This window comes from Schistocerca americana, chromosome 2 (genome assembly GCF_021461395.2).
Source record: "Schistocerca americana isolate TAMUIC-IGC-003095 chromosome 2, iqSchAmer2.1, whole genome shotgun sequence".
NCBI lineage: Eukaryota > Metazoa > Arthropoda > Insecta > Orthoptera > Acrididae > Schistocerca > Schistocerca americana.
The window spans coordinates 884,769,664-884,787,106 of NC_060120.1; the positions used below are offsets into that span (position 1 = coordinate 884,769,664).

Sequence of the window (17,443 nt, forward strand, 5' to 3'; positions counted from 1 at the left end):
GATCAAGTATTACAGTTACAAAGTGTGTAGACGTTTCGAGACGTTTCGAGACAGTGTAACTCATGGCGCGCAAATTACCCAGATTATATTCATCCAGTATCTGTGCATGAGAACACTTTGTGACAACCAGTAAACTTCACACATAATTTCAAACTGTTTGTAAATATTGGCTGGCTGAAACCTTTCGCAAAATGATGAAACACTTTTTCGATTCAATTTTGTTAGAACAATGAGCAGGCTTTCATAAAGTAAAATCCTATGCCAACGATGTTATCACACTAAAATTGTACAAACAGGACAAAAATTTAGTTAGGAAACATATCTACCATTTATTATTCAGTAATGGAGAAAAGAGGTTACTCCAGAGAGTTGATAAAAGTGTGCCAAGACTTATATAAAAACATCAAATAAAAATAGGCTCTGCAAGAAGCTGACACCACATGTAGAAATAAACCAGGGAGTTAGACAAGGATGTAGTATGTCACAGTGTTCAACGTGTACATCGACGATCTGGTCGGGGAATGGATGAGTGACAGTATACCTCAAGGTATAACAATCGGAATAGGCAAATCTATAAATAAAATGCTTTTTGCCCGACGACCAGGTAGACGTAAAGGGCAGTGAAGTCAAACTACAAATAACGGTACTTGTATTAAACAATATGAGCCTAAATTAAAACCTAAAGTTATTGACAACTAAAACAAAAACAACTGCTTTCTTAGGAAAACACCTATAAGAACCAAGATTATCATCAATGACATAATAACAGAACAGATGTTCCATTTCCAGTATCCAGGCTGTGACATGTGGAGCAGATAGTTGGACATGAGACCAAAATATCTAAGTTAATTTGTAACATCATAAATTAAGTTCATTGATCAGTAAAATGCTATACAAGAGAAGACAAATTAAGAAACGAAGGTACAGGAAAACAAGTGGGGATACAGCCATTAACGGATAAACTAATCCAACGAAAGTAGGCTTAGATAGAGTCCCTATTGCGTATATCACGTCAGGCATACAATCCAGTTGGAAGAAGGAGTGCCGGCCGTTGTGGCCGAGCGTTTGTAGTCGCTTCAGTCCAGAACCGCGCTGCTGCTACGGTCGCAGGTTCGAATCTTGCCTCGGGCATGGATGTGTGTGATGTCCTTAGGTTAGTTAGGTTTAAGTAGTTCTAAATCTAGGGGACAGATGACCTCAGATGCTAAGTGCCATAGTGCTCAGAGCCATTTGAACCATTTTTGAAGAAGGAGTGTGGAAATATTTAGGAAGAGATGGTGAGGCCGGAATAGAACACATGGCTGAGCCCTGCACTGGCATAAAAAGGAGGAAGAAGTTATCGCTACCTACAATTTCGTCGTTCATGCAGTAAAACTTCAGCCTCAGAGAACACGTTTTAATTTATTACTGCTTTACTACGTACTAACTACACTTCAAAATTATGTCGTTATATGTCACAGATTTATCGAAATATGACGTTATAAACGTTGAGGAACATGAAAAATTAACTTTTCTTTTTCTTCGTCTGTAGGCTTTCTTCCTGTAAGTGTTACTAAAATTAAAAGAAAAACTAAAGAAAATACGAAGATATGGAAATGTATATTACTAAGCTTTGACTTTTTTTGTAGCATAACCAGGCCATTTAAGCTGTTTTATGCGTATGAGTTCGATTCCTTAAAGAACTTGGGTTGTCGGGTTACTGGTACAATATCTAGGCTGCTATTAGCGTTCGTCTTCGTCTTCCATACCAAATCGCTGGGACAAGTGCGGCAGCAAATTACAGAATAACTTAAAGTATTCTCTAAAATATCTACACGGGGTATTACAAACAGCGAGTATTTAGTAGGGTGAAAGTGTACAATAACAGATGCGAAAAAATCCCCGTAAACATATCCCTGCAAACGGGTCGTTTGCGATTTAATTGCCACTGACTTAAAACTGAAAATTTCCGTGTGTTTGTCATACATTCATTTCTTCGCTGATTTTGTAGAGAACCTCCTCACCAGGACACCTATTTTCAATATCATTCTATAGCACGACATTTCAAAAACTTCAAATTTCTTCTGTTTCGCTTTCCCCACAATCCATGATCCGCTACTACACCATGGTTTGCTCCAGATGCATATTCTCACAATTTCTTCACCAAATTAATGCGTATGTTCCATACTAGTAGACTTACTTTGGCTGGGAATGCCCTAATGGCCTGTGCTAGGCCGATTGTTATGACGTTGCTTCGTTTTGATAAGTTTCTCGATTTTCTCATTCCTGCTACTTCTCATCACTTTCGTTGTACTTCTTTTTAATGTCAGTCCATATTCTGTACTCATTAGACTGTTCACCCCATTCCATAGCTCTTGTAATTCTTCTTCGCCTTATTTGAGGATAGAAATGTCATCAGCAAATCTTATCACTGATATGCTTTCACGCCGATTTTTAAATCCACTGTTGAACAGTTCTTTTATTACCGTCTGTCCCTACAGCTTATCACTATCTCTGTCACAATTTCGAACATCTTGCAATTGTTTACATTGTCGAACTCTTTTTTTTCCATACAAACGAATCCTATGAACCTGCCTCCATTTTGCTTCAGTCTTGCTACCATTATCAAGCGCAAAGCCAGAAATACCTCTTTGGTGTTCTTACCTTTCCTAAAGCCAACAGTTCCTAATCTACCAAATCTTCAAGTATACTGTTCACTCTTCTGTATATTATTCTTGTCAGCAACTTAAATACATGAGCTATTATACTGACTGTGTTTCAGTTCTCCCGCTTATCTGCTCTTGCTGTAATCGGAATGGTGTGGAGATTCCATTCCTTTCTTTTAATTACACTGAAGGTGGTTTCGACTTTTCTATATGTTCAGTCAGTCTTTCGGACCATTTCTTCATATTTTTACAGGAGACATTTCGTCCGGCTTCCCTGAAATTCCTGTTTATTTCGTTCCTAAGTGATTTATGTTCCTGCATTCCTGTCTTTCCCTGAACATTTTAGTGCTTCCATCTTTCTTCGAAGTATTGAATTATTACCTTCCCTTTACCTGCGTCTGTCCGTCCAACATCTGTGAGTGCCCTTTTTATAGATGTCCAATTTTCTACAGCTAAACTCCGTCCTGAGGTATTTCTTATCGCGGTATTGACATATTTCGTAAACTCCAAAAGCGTCTCATCATTCCTAAGAACATCAGTATTCCACTTACTTTCACACTGATTCTTCCAGACAATACTGTCAGTCTTCAGTCTACACTTCACATTACTGAATTGTGAGCTGAGTCTATATCTGCTGCTGAGCACGCCTTAGATTCTAATATCTGATTTTGGAAGATGTACCTGACCATAGTGCAATCCTGCTGGAATCTTCACATGTCTCTGGGCCTATCACAAGTACACATCCTCTTCTTGTGATTCTTGAACAGAGTATTCGCTATGACTAGCTGAAGTTTATTGCAGAAAGCAATTAGAGTTTCTGTTCTCTCATTCCTACTACCACTCTTTCTTAGCTCCTTCCCCTGAATCCGCATTCCAGCTCCCGTGGTTATTAGATTCTCATCTCTTTTTTGTAATGAATTAATCGTTGATTGTCTTTACATATTTTATGTATCTTTTAATGCCTTTTCTATTGTTGTCACGCGTTTGGTTTGGTATTCCGATGAGAACAGCCCTATCACTGAGCAGTTGTCAGTAATTAAGCCTCTGTCGTACTTTCCTGTTCACAATGAATCCTACTCACGTAATATTATCCGCTGCTGTTGATAAGACGCTAAATTCGTCTGACCAGAAATCCTTACCCTCTTTCTGTTTCACTTTATGAAGTTAACTGTATCTAGATTAAGCCTTGGCATTCCTCTTTTCCCATTTTTTTCTGTCACGTTCAAACTTCTTATATTGCTCGGTACGTTACCATTTCATTAGTTCAATTAGTTCATACATTTTTTTCTCTTGGTCACCTCCGGAGATCCGAACTGGGGAGTAATGATGAATATTTTGCCAGTGCAGAGATTGTTATCAGTTCATCTCTTAAAGTACAGACCACATATCCTGTGGATAGACCTGATGTATCTTTAGTGCAGTGGTTTGCTATGCCTTGTTCATCCGCATGTCCTGTATCATAGCTGGTTCTTCTGGACTTTAGGGGTAGTTTACCACCCCAATGGCAAGGAAATTCCCAGATCCTCCGTCGACTCCTCCTCCCTGTTTCACAAGACCGTTGGCAGGACGAGATCGAGTTCCTATGCCGGAAATCTTCAGCCACCATTGGTGAGGGTTTTTATATAAAAATTTTTCAATTGGTAATTATGGTCCACGGGTTCACCATGTCCTAGCTCACAAGGAGAACACGGCAAGTGCCTTAACCAGATTTCCCGCAAACTTCGCTCAATGGGAAAGGGGTCAAAATAAGCGAACACGTATGTCAGCCTAACCGTAGATATTCGGCCTAATCTGAGAAAAATCCGGTCGAAATTTTCGAACTATTTTATATGCCTCTTAGCAAGTGCCGGCCGGGGTGGCCGAGCGGTTCTAGGCGCTACAGTCTGGAACCACGCGACCGCTGCGGTCGCAGGTACGAATCCTGCCTCGGGCATGGATGTGTGTGATGTCCTTAGCTTAGTTAGGTTTAAGTAGTTCTAAGTTCTAGGGGACTGATGACCACAGCAGTTAAGTCCCATAGTGCTCAGAGCCATTTGAACCATTTTTTTCTTAGCAAGTACATAGTTCAACTGGGGCAGTGGCACGGTGACCTTACGATTTTGCACCATGTGTTCGAAACTTAATTATTATTTTAATATTTCATTTATTTACCCATGTCCGTAGAAATTTACTACAAAAACGTTTTCCTATGTGTACTGAAATACTGTTTTTCGTCATTCGTATACTAGTTACACTACTGGCCATTAAAATTGCTGCACCAAGAAGAAAAGCAGATGATAAACGGGTATTCATTGGACAAATATATTACACTAGACCTGACATGTGATTACATTTTCACGCAATTTGGGTTCATAGATCCTGACAAATCAGCACCCAGAACAACCACATCTGGCCGTAATAACGGTCTTGATACACCTGGCATTGAGTCAAACAGAGTTTGAATGGCGTGTACAGATACAGCTGCCCATGCAGCTTCAACACGATACCACAGTTCGTCAAGAGTAGTGACTGGCGTATTGGGACGAGCCATTTGCTCGACCACCATTGACCAGATGTTTTCAGTTGGTGAGAGATCTGGAGAATGTGCTGGCCAGGGCAGCAATCGAAAATTTCCTTTATCCAGAAAGTCCCGTATAGGATCTGCAACATGCTGTCGTGCATTATCCTGCTGACATGCAGGGTTTCGCAGGGATCGAATGAAGGGTAGAGCCACGGGTCGTAACACATCTGAAAAGTAACGTCCACTGTTCAGAGTGCCGTTAGTGCGCACACGAAGTGGCCGAGACATGTAACCAATAGCACCCCATACCATAACGCCGGGTGATACTCCAGTATGGCGATGACGAATACACGCTTCCAGCGTGCGTTCACCGCGATGTCGCCAAACACGGATGCTACCACCATGATGCGGTAAACAGAACCGGGATTCATTCGAAGAAATGACGTTCTGCCATTCGTGGACCCAGGTTCGTCTTTGATTACACCATCGCAGGTGCTCCTGTCTGTGATGCAGCATCAAGGGTAACCGCAGCTATGGTCTTCGAGCTGATAGTCCATGCTGCTGCAAACGTCGTCGAACTGTTCGTGCAGATGGTTGTCGTCTTGCAAACGTCCCCATCTGTTGACTCAGGGATCGAGACGTGGCTGCACGATCCGTTACAGCCATGCGGATAAGATGCCTGCCATCCCGACTGCTAGTGATACGAGGCCGTTGGGATGCTGCACGGCGTTCCGTATTACCCTCCTGAAACCACCGATTCCATATTCTGCTAACAGTCATTGGATCTCGACCAACGAGAGCAGCAATGTCGCGATACGATAAACCGCAATCGGGATAGGCTACAATCCGACCTTTATCAAAGTCGGAAATGTGATGATACGCATTTCTTCTCCTTACACGAGGCATCACAACAACGTTTTACCTGGCAACGCCGGTCAGCAGCTGTTTACAAGCCGGCCGGGGTGGCCGAGCGGTTCTAGGTGCTACAGTCTGGAACTGCGCGACCGCTACGGTCGCAGGTTAGAATCCTGCCTCGGGCATGGATGTGTGTGATGACCTTAGGTTAGTTAGGTCTATGCAGTTCTTAGGGGACTGATGACCTCAGAAGTTAAGTCCCATAGTGCTCAGAGCCGGTTTTTTTTTTTTTTGTGCTGTTTGTATATCGGTTGGAAACTATCCTCATGTCAGCACGTTGTACTCCGACCTTGTGTGAATGCTCCGAAAAGCTAATCATTTGCATATCACAGTTTCTGCTTCCTGTCGGTTAAATTTCGCGTCTCTAGCACGTCATCTTCTTGGTGTAGCAATTTTAATGGCCAGTAGTGTACATGTTTGGCGAATAAATTAAAACTGAAAAAGAAAAAAATTAATAAATGACTGAAAATTTTTTTTGAAATTGTTTCCGGTGAAATTCCAGTAGAGCAACTTGATTCATAATCAATTGCAAGTGAAAGTTTTCGGTGAAGTCATTCATTGTGCATGGTCTGCCGCATGATTACTGGCAAGACGTGAAATCTTCAGCAGTTTTAATGACATTTCTTAACCGAGTGAGTTTCATACGAAGAAATGTTCATGTGGTGAACCCGCTTTCACACGATGTTCGTGGTGTTCGGAACTTCTATATTTTGAAAGTTTCTACGATCGGTATAATTAAAGTGAATGTACCAGATATTCCTAAAGAATAAACAAAAGAAGAATTAAGAATTAATGCAAGAATTGATTTAACAATGAATATGAGAATTTAAAAAGGCACACGTGTAGCATATAATAAATGAATGATAGCTACTGCGAAACCTAGCTGTAGCTTTACAGCCAATATAATGGCCTTTTATCCCCTAACTAGATACGAATCAGTCTTGCAGTAGCCTTCTACGAAAATGGATAGATAAATGAAAGAAGAAACAATAATCGAGTTTAGAATACAGGACGCAGAAGTCATAGGCCTAGACGCCAACCTCTGTGCTTGCGCTTCATATATACAGTCAAGCTCGAGACATATAAAGTACCTCAAAAACTTTGAAAGTCGTTTCCTTAGAAACGGTCGAGTATCTATGGATATACCGAGACAAGTGTTCACTTGTTTTGATCCCTCTTCCACTGATCAAAGTTTCTAAGAAATCGATTTATGACACTTGCCGTGTTCTCCTCGCCACTACTGTACCACGGTACTTGTTGCAGTTTGTTCTACAGTTGTATTTGATAAGGAAAATGTTCCACGTGTCGCTTTAGACATTCGATAAAATACAATGAACGCCTCTGCTTTGAATTATGAATTCTCTCTTACACCTCTCAATAATCTCGTAAATCTTGATAACACGGCAGTTCGCTACTCCAGAGCTCGAATCGTGTCAATGGCTGTGCTACACTCGAAAAACCCGAGGCAAAAAATTACAGCGTATGCAGCTCAGGTGATTAGCTCCACATAGCTATCCTTGGTAATATTCACGCCTTATAAGTCGTCTCATATCGGTGGAAAAATGTGCCTGTGTCCCAATATGTATTCCCCGCATGGGGGCCTACCGCGAAACTGGAGCTCATTTAGATGGACGACCTATGCAGAAAGATTTCAAAAACATGTGTACTGGTTACGACAATCTTTCATACTTTAACAGGATGCTTAACACATCTCGTCTTTCGTGAAGTATGTAAGAACTCTATACAACAATACATTAAAGTAATTAACATAACACTTATTGTTTCCTATAAACACCCGAAAAGAAAAATTGAATTAAAAGGTGATGCCGTAATGAAATGTTAAATGTGTATGTATCTCTTTGCAAGAAGCCTATGTTATATCGATATTGTATGTATATCTTCGTACTGAGTTCAGTTATATCGGTGGAATTCTAAGCATTTCCTTAGAGGGAGTCTTTAGTGGAAAGATTATGAAAACATTGTTGTTGTTGTGATCTTCAGTCCTGAGACTGGTTTGATGCAGCTCTACAGGCTACTCTATCCTGTGCAAGCTGCTTGATCTCCCAGTACCTACTGCAGCCTACATCCTTCTGAATCTGCTTAGTGTATTCATCTCTTGGTCTCCCTCTACGATTTTTACCCTCCACGCTCCCCTCCAATACTAAATTGGTGATCCCTTGATGCCTGAGAAGATGTCCTACCAACCGATCCCATCTTCTAGCCAAGTTGTGCCACAAAATCCTCTTTTCCCCAATTCTATTCAATACCTCCTCATTAGTTATGTGATCTATCCATCTAATCTTCAGCATTCTTCTACAGCAACACATTTCGAAAGCTTCTATTCTCTTCTCGTCCGAACTATTTATCGTCCATGTTTCACTTCCATGCATGGCTACACTCCATACAAATACTTTCAGAAACGACATCCTGACACTTAAATGTATACTCCATGTTAACAAATTTCTCTTCTTCAGAAACGCTTTCCTTGCCATTGCCAGTCTACATTTTATATTCTCTCTACTTCGACCATCATCAGTTATTTTGCTCCCCAAATAGCAAAACTCCTTTACTACTTTAAGTGTCTCATTCCCTAATCTAATTCCCTCAGCATCGCCTGAGTTAGCTTGACCACATTCTGTTGCCCTCGTTTTGATTTTGTTGGTGTTCATCTTATATCCTCCTTAAAGACACTGTCCATTCCGTTCAACATGAAAACATAATAAAATTTTAACTTCCACCATACCAAGATCTGCGTACGTTGGTTGCGTTTGGCTACATTTATATATAGATAGCCTCAGTCGCCCCTAATCGAGATAAAAGGATCAAAGTCGTTGAGATAGCATTTCAGTCGAATAGGCATACGACTACTTAGGAGTAAAGCCGCAAACTCCACTGAAGAACACCAATTGTATATATGACATCAATCATACCTGTTGTGGCTGAGTACAAAGTACGGACCTAATGTACCTAGTGGAAAATGAAATCTGATACTTGGCATCACACTCAACACAGCAAGACATAAGACAGGCCAGAGGACACAGTGAAATGTTTCCCGAGCGCCTGCGCTCTGCAGCCTCTTTCCGAGACGCGGCTCACCTGGTCCGAGGGCGCCTGCACGACCGGCCGGCTGGGGGCGCCCTCCCCTGCCGCTGTGGCGGCCGTCACCCTCATCTCGTAGCGGTGCAGCGGCGCCAGGTGCGACAGCCCGTAGTGCGTCTGGCCCGCCGGCGCCTCGAACTCGTCCCGGTGCTGGGGCAGCAACGGAAACCATTTAAGACCGGGTAGCTCCGGAAACAGTTTCGGCCACAAAACTATGAAAACAAAACTGACTAATACAGTGATTCACGAGTGTAAAACAAACTGTAACGATTGTGGACTAGTTCACATAGCACAATAGGGAGGGAGTTCGAGGCACGTTTGTGTGATCATTTCGATGATGCAAGCAGTAGCGCATTAGGAAAACCCTTGAACCCAGAAGCATAGGTCACATAACTGGAAGCACTGAAACGTTGCACAGGACTCCAAACGAATGTGCTTTAAACACTCTGGACGACTTCGAAATTTTTACGCAGAAAAGTAGGGATCCATAGAAATTTCTGAACTAAAAAGTGAATTCAGCTTTAAGAGGCTCTTTGTAATTTTTCGAGAAGTGCAGTGAGTATTAGTTACTGAGTCCGCTCCCGAAAATCATGCGCCACACCTTCCCACCTGTCCGCTGGGTCGGCGGAGCCATAAACCACCAAGATACAAATAGCCCAGTGCCATGTTACGGTACGGAAGCAGTGAACGAAAGTAGGGCTCCTAGTGTCCTGTCAGTGCGCTTCGAATAAGGGAAGATGTTGTTGTGGTCTTCAGTCCTCAGACTGGTTGATGCAGCTCTCCATGCTACCCTATCCTGTGCAAGCTCTTCATCTCCCAGTAGTTACTGCAACCTACATCCTTCTGAATCTGCTTAGTGTATTCATCTCCCTCTACGATTTTTACCCTCCACGCTGTCCTCCAACACTAAATTGATGATCCCTTGATGCCTCAGAACGTGTCCTTCCAACCGATCCCTTCTTCTAATCAAGTTGTGCCACAAACTCCTCTTCTCCCCAATTCTACTCAATACCTCCTCATTAGCTATGTGATCTACCCATCTAATCTTCAGCATTCTTCTGTAGCACCACATATCGAAAGCTTCTATTCTCTTTTTGTCCGAACTATTTATCGTCCATGTTTCACTTCCATACATGGATACACTTCATACAAATACTCTCAGAAACGACTTCCTGACACTTTGTACTCGATGTTAAGAAATTTCTCTTCTTCAGAACCGCTTTCCTTGACATTGCCAGTCTACATTTTATATCCTCTCTACTTCGACCATCTTTAGTTATTTTGCAACCCAGATAGCGAAACTCCTTTACTACTTTAAATGTCTCATTCCCTAATCTAATTCCCTCAGCATCACCCGAGTTAACTCGTCTACGTTCCATTATCGTCGTTTTGATTTTGTTGATGTTATATCCTCCTTTCAAGACACTGTCCATTCCGATCAACTGCTCTTCCAAGTCCTTTGCTGTCTCTGACAGAATTAAAATGTCATCGGTGAACATCAAAGTTTTAATTTCTTCTCCATGGATTTTAATACCTACTCCGAATTTTTCTTTTGTTTCCTTTATTGCTTTCTCAATATACAGATTGAATAACAGCGGGGAGAGGCTACAACCCTGTCTCACTCCCTTCCCAACCACTGCTTCCCTTTCATGTCCCTCGACTCTTACAACTGCCATCTGGTTTGTGTACGAGTTGTAAATAGGCTGTAGCTTCCTGTATTTTACACCTGCCACCTTCAGAATTTGAAAGAGTGTATTCCAGTCAACATTGTCAAATGCTTTCTCTAAGTCTAAAAATGCTAGAAACGTAGGTTTGCCTTTTCTAAATCTAGCTTCTAAGATAAGTCGTAAGGTCAGTATTGCCTCACGTATTCCAATATTTCTACGGAATCCAAACTGATCTTCCCCGAGGTCGGCTTCCACCAGATTTTCCATTCGTCTGTAAAGAATTCGCGTTAGTATTTTGCAGCCGTGACTTATTAAACTGATAGTTCGGTAATTTTCACATCTGTCAACACCTGATTTCTTTGGGATTGGAATTATTATATTCTTCTTGAAGTCTGAGGGTATTTCGCCAGTCTCATAGATTTTGCTCACCAGAAGGCAGAGCTTTGTCAGGACTGGCTCTCCCAAGGCTGTCGGTAGTTCTAATGGAATGTTGTCTACTCCCGGAGCTTTGTCTCGACTCAGGTCTTTCAGTGCTCTGTCAAACTCTTCACGCAGTATCATAACTCCCATTTCATCTTCATCTACATCCTCTTCCATTTCCATAATACTGCCCTCAAGTATAGTCCCTCTATATACTCCTTCCACCTTTCTGCTTTCCCTTCTTTGCTTAGAACTGGGTTTTCATCTGAGCTCTTGATATCCATTCTCTTTTATGGCGCGAAAATCTGTATTCTAGCTTTGTGAAATACAAGGGTTAGAAGATAGTAGTTGAAATTATGGTTTATCGGTGTCCCTCAAGGTCATATGGTAAAGTGCAAGTCTGGAAAAGTTTTTGTTACCTTGTAAACTAATATATTCCCAAAATCTCAGTTTAAAAACTTTGACTAACTTCTCGTAGCGGGGGTTCAAAGTCACGTAAAATTTTATAAGTGAAATTGCGGTCGCCTTTTAACTGTATCATTATATATTTGTAAAGTCTAGTACCGCAATTTCGACTTTGTGGGTGTTATTAAGTGGAAAAAATAGTGCTTTAGTTCACGTCAAAATCACATGATATAGAGGCTGGCTTCATTGCAGATGATTACGAGTTCTTGTGTGTTTTTCGGTCTTTGAATGAAGTTCTAAGTATGTTGTTCATATTCTGTGTGATTTTTCCTCACGCCCGTTACACTGAGGGACATAAATGATTCCACATTTGTTTTTATTACATGCAAAATGAAAGCTGGTTTAGTTGCATGTTGTTCTGTTGACTCACGTATATTTGTTCCTATTTAATAGACCGTCAGCTAGTCTGTCGATTTAAAAGTAATGTATGTATATTGCTCGTATTCTACTTTATTTTCGTTCCCTTCCCTAATGGAAACTCTGGAATTTTCACTGGAATGCAAGGTTTATTCTTTTTCATTCATTTTTCCTACAATGTATATTTTGTAGTATCTGTTAATAACGCGTGACCACATTTACAGAACTACTGTTGCATTTTTAGCAACTGCTAGAACGAATGCTCTAGTCTCTAAGCAAAGCGTACTATGTGGGATGAACTAACACGATTCAAAGCAGAATTTCATGCTCATTCCGTAGCAAAAAGTTGAGTACCAATTCTTTTAAAAGCTGCTAACATGGGGTTCTTAAATTCGAGAATGTACGGAAAACGGATGCAAACAGAATGAAGTAGACTATACTCACAAATTTATTCTAATCGAGCACATAAAAGACACGAATTTCTTAGCAGGAACAAACACACAGGAATCCGCGGAACATCATGCAAGGAAACCAGCTTCTGTTTCACAAGGAACAAGAACAAAAATAGAATCATTTACCCCACGGTATATTGTAAAAGTAAGAAACAATGAGGCAGACTAGAGCCAACATATTTGCAATGTGATTCAAAAATGCAGTACAGATGAACAATGCGATGAAACCAGCTTCTACGTACAAAAATATGAAAAGAAATATGGAAGGCTTTTAAGCATCCAGTAAGAAAATGATACGAGAAAGATTTGTTTAACGTTTGTGTCCACATTGGGTGACCTTTACAAGTATTAAAACCAATTATTCAGGTGTACTTAAACTATGTACACAAGCCTCACTATTCCTCATTTGCATCTTTATAAGTATCCTAATACCACCAAAGTTAAATACTTTCATAGAAGAGTATTTAAATGGGAACTAACATAATGCACTCTATAATCTGCATTCGGATTACCCAGGTAACGACGTACCTTCGTTGTAGCAAGCGTGAAGGGCACAAATAAAATATCTTATTTTATTTGTTGAATGAATACTATTACTGTTACTTAGACAACCGAGTAATAATACAACAGAGATAGTGATAATATGTGCAAAATATGTCAGTTTTATGCTACAGGTGACACACTAAATTACTTAAAATTATATAGGTACAAAATGTTGTTGCTCATTACAATGGAAAAATAAACCTGAAATTTTATTTATTCACAAAGTCCAAACACAGTTGTAATGATGTGCTCATCACCTATTGATTTCTTACATTTCTTGCAACATTATCTTGTTTTCCTCTTTCTTGTTTGGATTCAGATTTGCAGTTCTTCAAAAACCAGATCTATAGCTGCACCTGTCGTGTAATCAGTACCTGATTTCAAGGAAAATTTTCTCAGGCAATTAGGTTTTGATGATCTAGAGATAATGAAAGGATTGGCGAAGTGTTTTCCCAGATTCAGTAGAAGCATTCTGCTTCTATGAGTCACATTTTTTGCTTCAGGACTGTTTTCTTTGTAGATAAAGTATGCCGCTATGTAAGCAATATCCAGAATGTTGTAAAAAACCCTTGTGGCCATCTTTGTGTCCTCCTTTTTACACTGTAATAAAAACACAGCTTGTCCACATTATCAATTCCCCCTTTTGTGCTATTGTAATAATGTATAATAACTGGCTTTGAAAGAGGCTCAGAGGTGGATGTATCATAATGCATTGTGGGTAACATTAGAACTACTTTCTTCTTCTGTGGCAAATATGAACACAGAAATATCTTATCTTCACTGAATGCAAATATAGATGACAGTTCATGGCGTAAAGAGGAAGGCTGCGTTTCTGACGGTATATTGGGCTTGTTTCTTTTCACAGTACCAACAACGGAAAAACCCAAGTCATTAACAGCTTTGGCTAATGGTATCTTTTACTACCCTCTCCCTTTGGTTAGTTTCTCTTTCGCAAGCAAATTTACCTGTATAAATTTTGCCAGTTATTAGATAAGAATTTCGCGAGTCACAAACCCACCAAAACTGCAAACCATATTTGGCTGCCTTTGAGGTCACATATTGAGCAAATCTATTCTTTACTTTATAGGGAAATAGATTCTCGTCAACAGTGAGGCGATTAGAAAGCACACAGTTTTTACGAAGACCTGAACTTAGTATTTCATATATGCCAGACATTGCAGCAGCTTGATCGCTTTTCAAACGTTCAGCCGTAGTGTTCACATTGTCAAATCTTATAAATCTGCTTATCTGCCAATAAATGTCGAGGGATAATCTAGAGAGATACAGTGGGAGTGCATGTGTTCTCCATATTTCCTTTGTACGTTCAGTGTTAGAGAATCGTACTTCAGCTGTAACCAGCATACAAGGATACGCATCAAATTCTTCAGTTGTTAATGGCTTCAACACTTTCATTGCTCCTTCTGAATCGATGTTATAATTTGTGAATACCTGATTTTCCTTCCGGCGGGTATGACGTACTATATTATATCACATATTTCTCTGTAAATATGCTCATGAAGGTTTCTTTGATAGAAAAATGTTTTGTTGTACGTGCTAGAACAGCCATTTCATGCAAAATATTATACTTCAGCAACTTTCTTGTCCCAAAAGGTTCCTTATGCCATTTAGTTCCACCATTACGATCTATAATGCCTGCGAAAGACACAATATCATCACCGTTTTCGTCAGCTCTGTCATTTTCATTGCTGCTATTATCATTGTCTCCATATCAACTTCAATATCACTACAAGCACCAATAGCATCTCCAATATTTGTAGCTGCAGCATATTCCTTACCCGGAATCCACTCGTCTGTAGAATCTTTGTCACTGAAATATACTGCATCATCCTCTTGTGTATCAATAGTAGACAATAACTTTATAATATATTTGTCTTTCTCTTCATAGCTTAATCTGCCGTACTCATATTTAGAGAGTGCCGGTTTATCATCTATGAGAATGCAGAATTGAGATTCACAGTTGCAAAGGACACACAACAATGAACATTTCATAATGATGTGCAACAGTAGCAATAGTAGCCAACAAGATTTAAGATTCCTCGTTGCAGCGTCGCTGTATATACCCAGAGATAAGAAATCCGGTTGTAGAACAAAGTATAATTTTCTGAGCGCGGACTCAGTCGGTAACTTACAGAAGAGGCTTGGAAGCGAATCAAGGTCATGTTATTAGGAGGTTTCGCTGGATATATGACGTCTTGACTGGCTATACAGCAAGATGCAGCTATCTTCCAAACTGTCTCAATTTAGTAATTACATTTTACTAATTTTCAGCCTGTTTGGGCGAAAGAAAATGTATTCAATAGTAATGTTTTTATGCAGAAGTTGGATACATGTGATTGTAAAGATTTAATGAAATCTGGTTGTCGTACTTAAGTAACCACTTCAACTTGTTGCTGACACCTGAAAAAATCTTATTTTCTGAATGCGCCACTGTATGAATTTAAATCGAGTTGTGTAGCTGAACATCGAATTTTTGTAGCTCTAAACAACGTCTGCCAATTTATAACTATGAATTAATGAAAAGAAATTAAGGCACTGTCCCCACTATGTCGCCACCTCTCGGCCGTCAGTTGTATTTGTTAAGAAAAATTAATAAGACATAAAAGATTGAGCCAAGATGAGATATAAATGAGGCATAAATTTTGTTAACTGACACTGAACTTTGTTTTACAAGTTGTAAGTTTTGGTGAGTCAGCTACTTAAAAGTTTTGAACGTATTAAGTCTCCGCCTTCTGTAGGCTGATAATTTGTGACGAACACCTCTCATTCTTCCTTTAATGTTAATTATAAGTCAGCTGATGGCAGTAGCCGAAACGAAAATATTAATAAAGTGAAGTATTAAGCGATGCAGACGATTTTATTCACAAAATACCCCCAATGATCACAGGTTCATTCAGGAAATTTCTTTTCTTTAGTGATAAATTAAAATTAAGTTGCCACCAATATGTATGAGCACAGCTGCATTGCTATGCTGAAGAGCTCAAGTATCAAAGTCTTAACTCAGTTTATAGCACATTACTCAGAAAATGAATAGATAGAGTACGTAATGAAGAACCACTAGAAGGATGGACGAAGAAAGAAGTCAGTGGTAAATATTCATTTGACGAACCTGCTGAGGCATTCAGGAGTACCCAACCTTGCTCTAGAAGGGGCAGTGGGGTGGATAAATTGTGAGGGCAGGGGAAGACGCTTTGCGCAGATGAAGATTAGGAAGTTCAGGTCTTCTCCAACACTAATCAGTCTTCTTATGTGAATACACATTAGAATTTGTGTGGTATATGAGCAGTATGTAATTATATAAAGATTGATATAAATAAAAATAATAACAATAATACATATATAGTACTGTAATGAATATTCAGACTCTAAGAAACATCAGTCTTACTCACATTAAGGAGGAGTGACATCTAACAGTTACATATGACAACACAGCACAAGGAAATGACTGCTTAGAGGTAGAGTAAGAAATAATAGGTTAAGATTAGCAAAGGTGATGGAAAGAAGAAAACAGAAGTAATGAAGGACGAGGAAATCATATGTAACTCGACCCGAGATACTAGTTTCTGTTGGACAGAATGAAAAAGAACTAGGTTTTGCCGAATGTGAAGCTATGCCGAGGTTAAAAGATAAAGCTTTCATCTTCTCTTGATGCAATGGTTGTGGATATGACGCAGGTAACAAGGTAATTTTTTCCATGGACATGTTGCTGGAATGGAGAAACAGATGGAAACAAAAAATTGTGTTACGCAAAGATACAGCCGTAGCGCTGGACGCAACCCCTCAGATACTGCGGTTATGGAATGATCGTACGTATCTGATAGGAGAGAAGCGGTACTGAGGACACAAAAGAGTAAAAAGCTGATGGAGTGAATAGACTGTTTGAAAATGACGCAACCTATCCTGTTGCGTCCAACCTAAGTGAACATAGGAAGGAGTGTTATGGCCGAACAACCTAATGCCGTACATGTGTTTTATTCAAGCGTTCATCATTTGCTCGATTCTGAACTTTTGTCATTTGTGTCCTGCTGAACTATACCACAGTTGTAAGTAGTTGGCTGGACTAAAATTTATTTTAATCTGAGATGTAAAAATTTTTCAAATTTTATGGATTTTTTAGGCAACACAGAGATTTCCTGAGTGCTGCAAAATTTGTTCTTCCTACACTGAATGCTGAACCGAAATTACAGGGTTATTACAAATGATTGAAGCGATTTCACAGCTCTACAATAACTTTATTATTTGAGATATTTTCACAATGCTTTGCACACACATACAAAAACTCAAAAAGTTTTTTTAGGCATTCACCAATGTTCGATATATGCCCCTTTAGTGATTCGTCAGACATCAAGCCGATAATCAAGA

General features: G+C 39.9%; 1 protein-coding gene across 1 annotated transcript in view; it reads right to left on the bottom strand.

The window, feature by feature from the left end:
- LOC124594522 (Down syndrome cell adhesion molecule-like protein Dscam2) overlaps positions 1-17,443 on the bottom strand; it is a 363,828-nt gene that overhangs the window by 128,473 nt on the left and 217,912 nt on the right. The window contains exon 16 of the mRNA XM_047132896.1: positions 9,157-9,309. Within this exon, the coding sequence (XP_046988852.1) occupies positions 9,157-9,309 (153 nt within the window). The remainder of the gene's footprint in view (positions 1-9,156; positions 9,310-17,443) is intronic.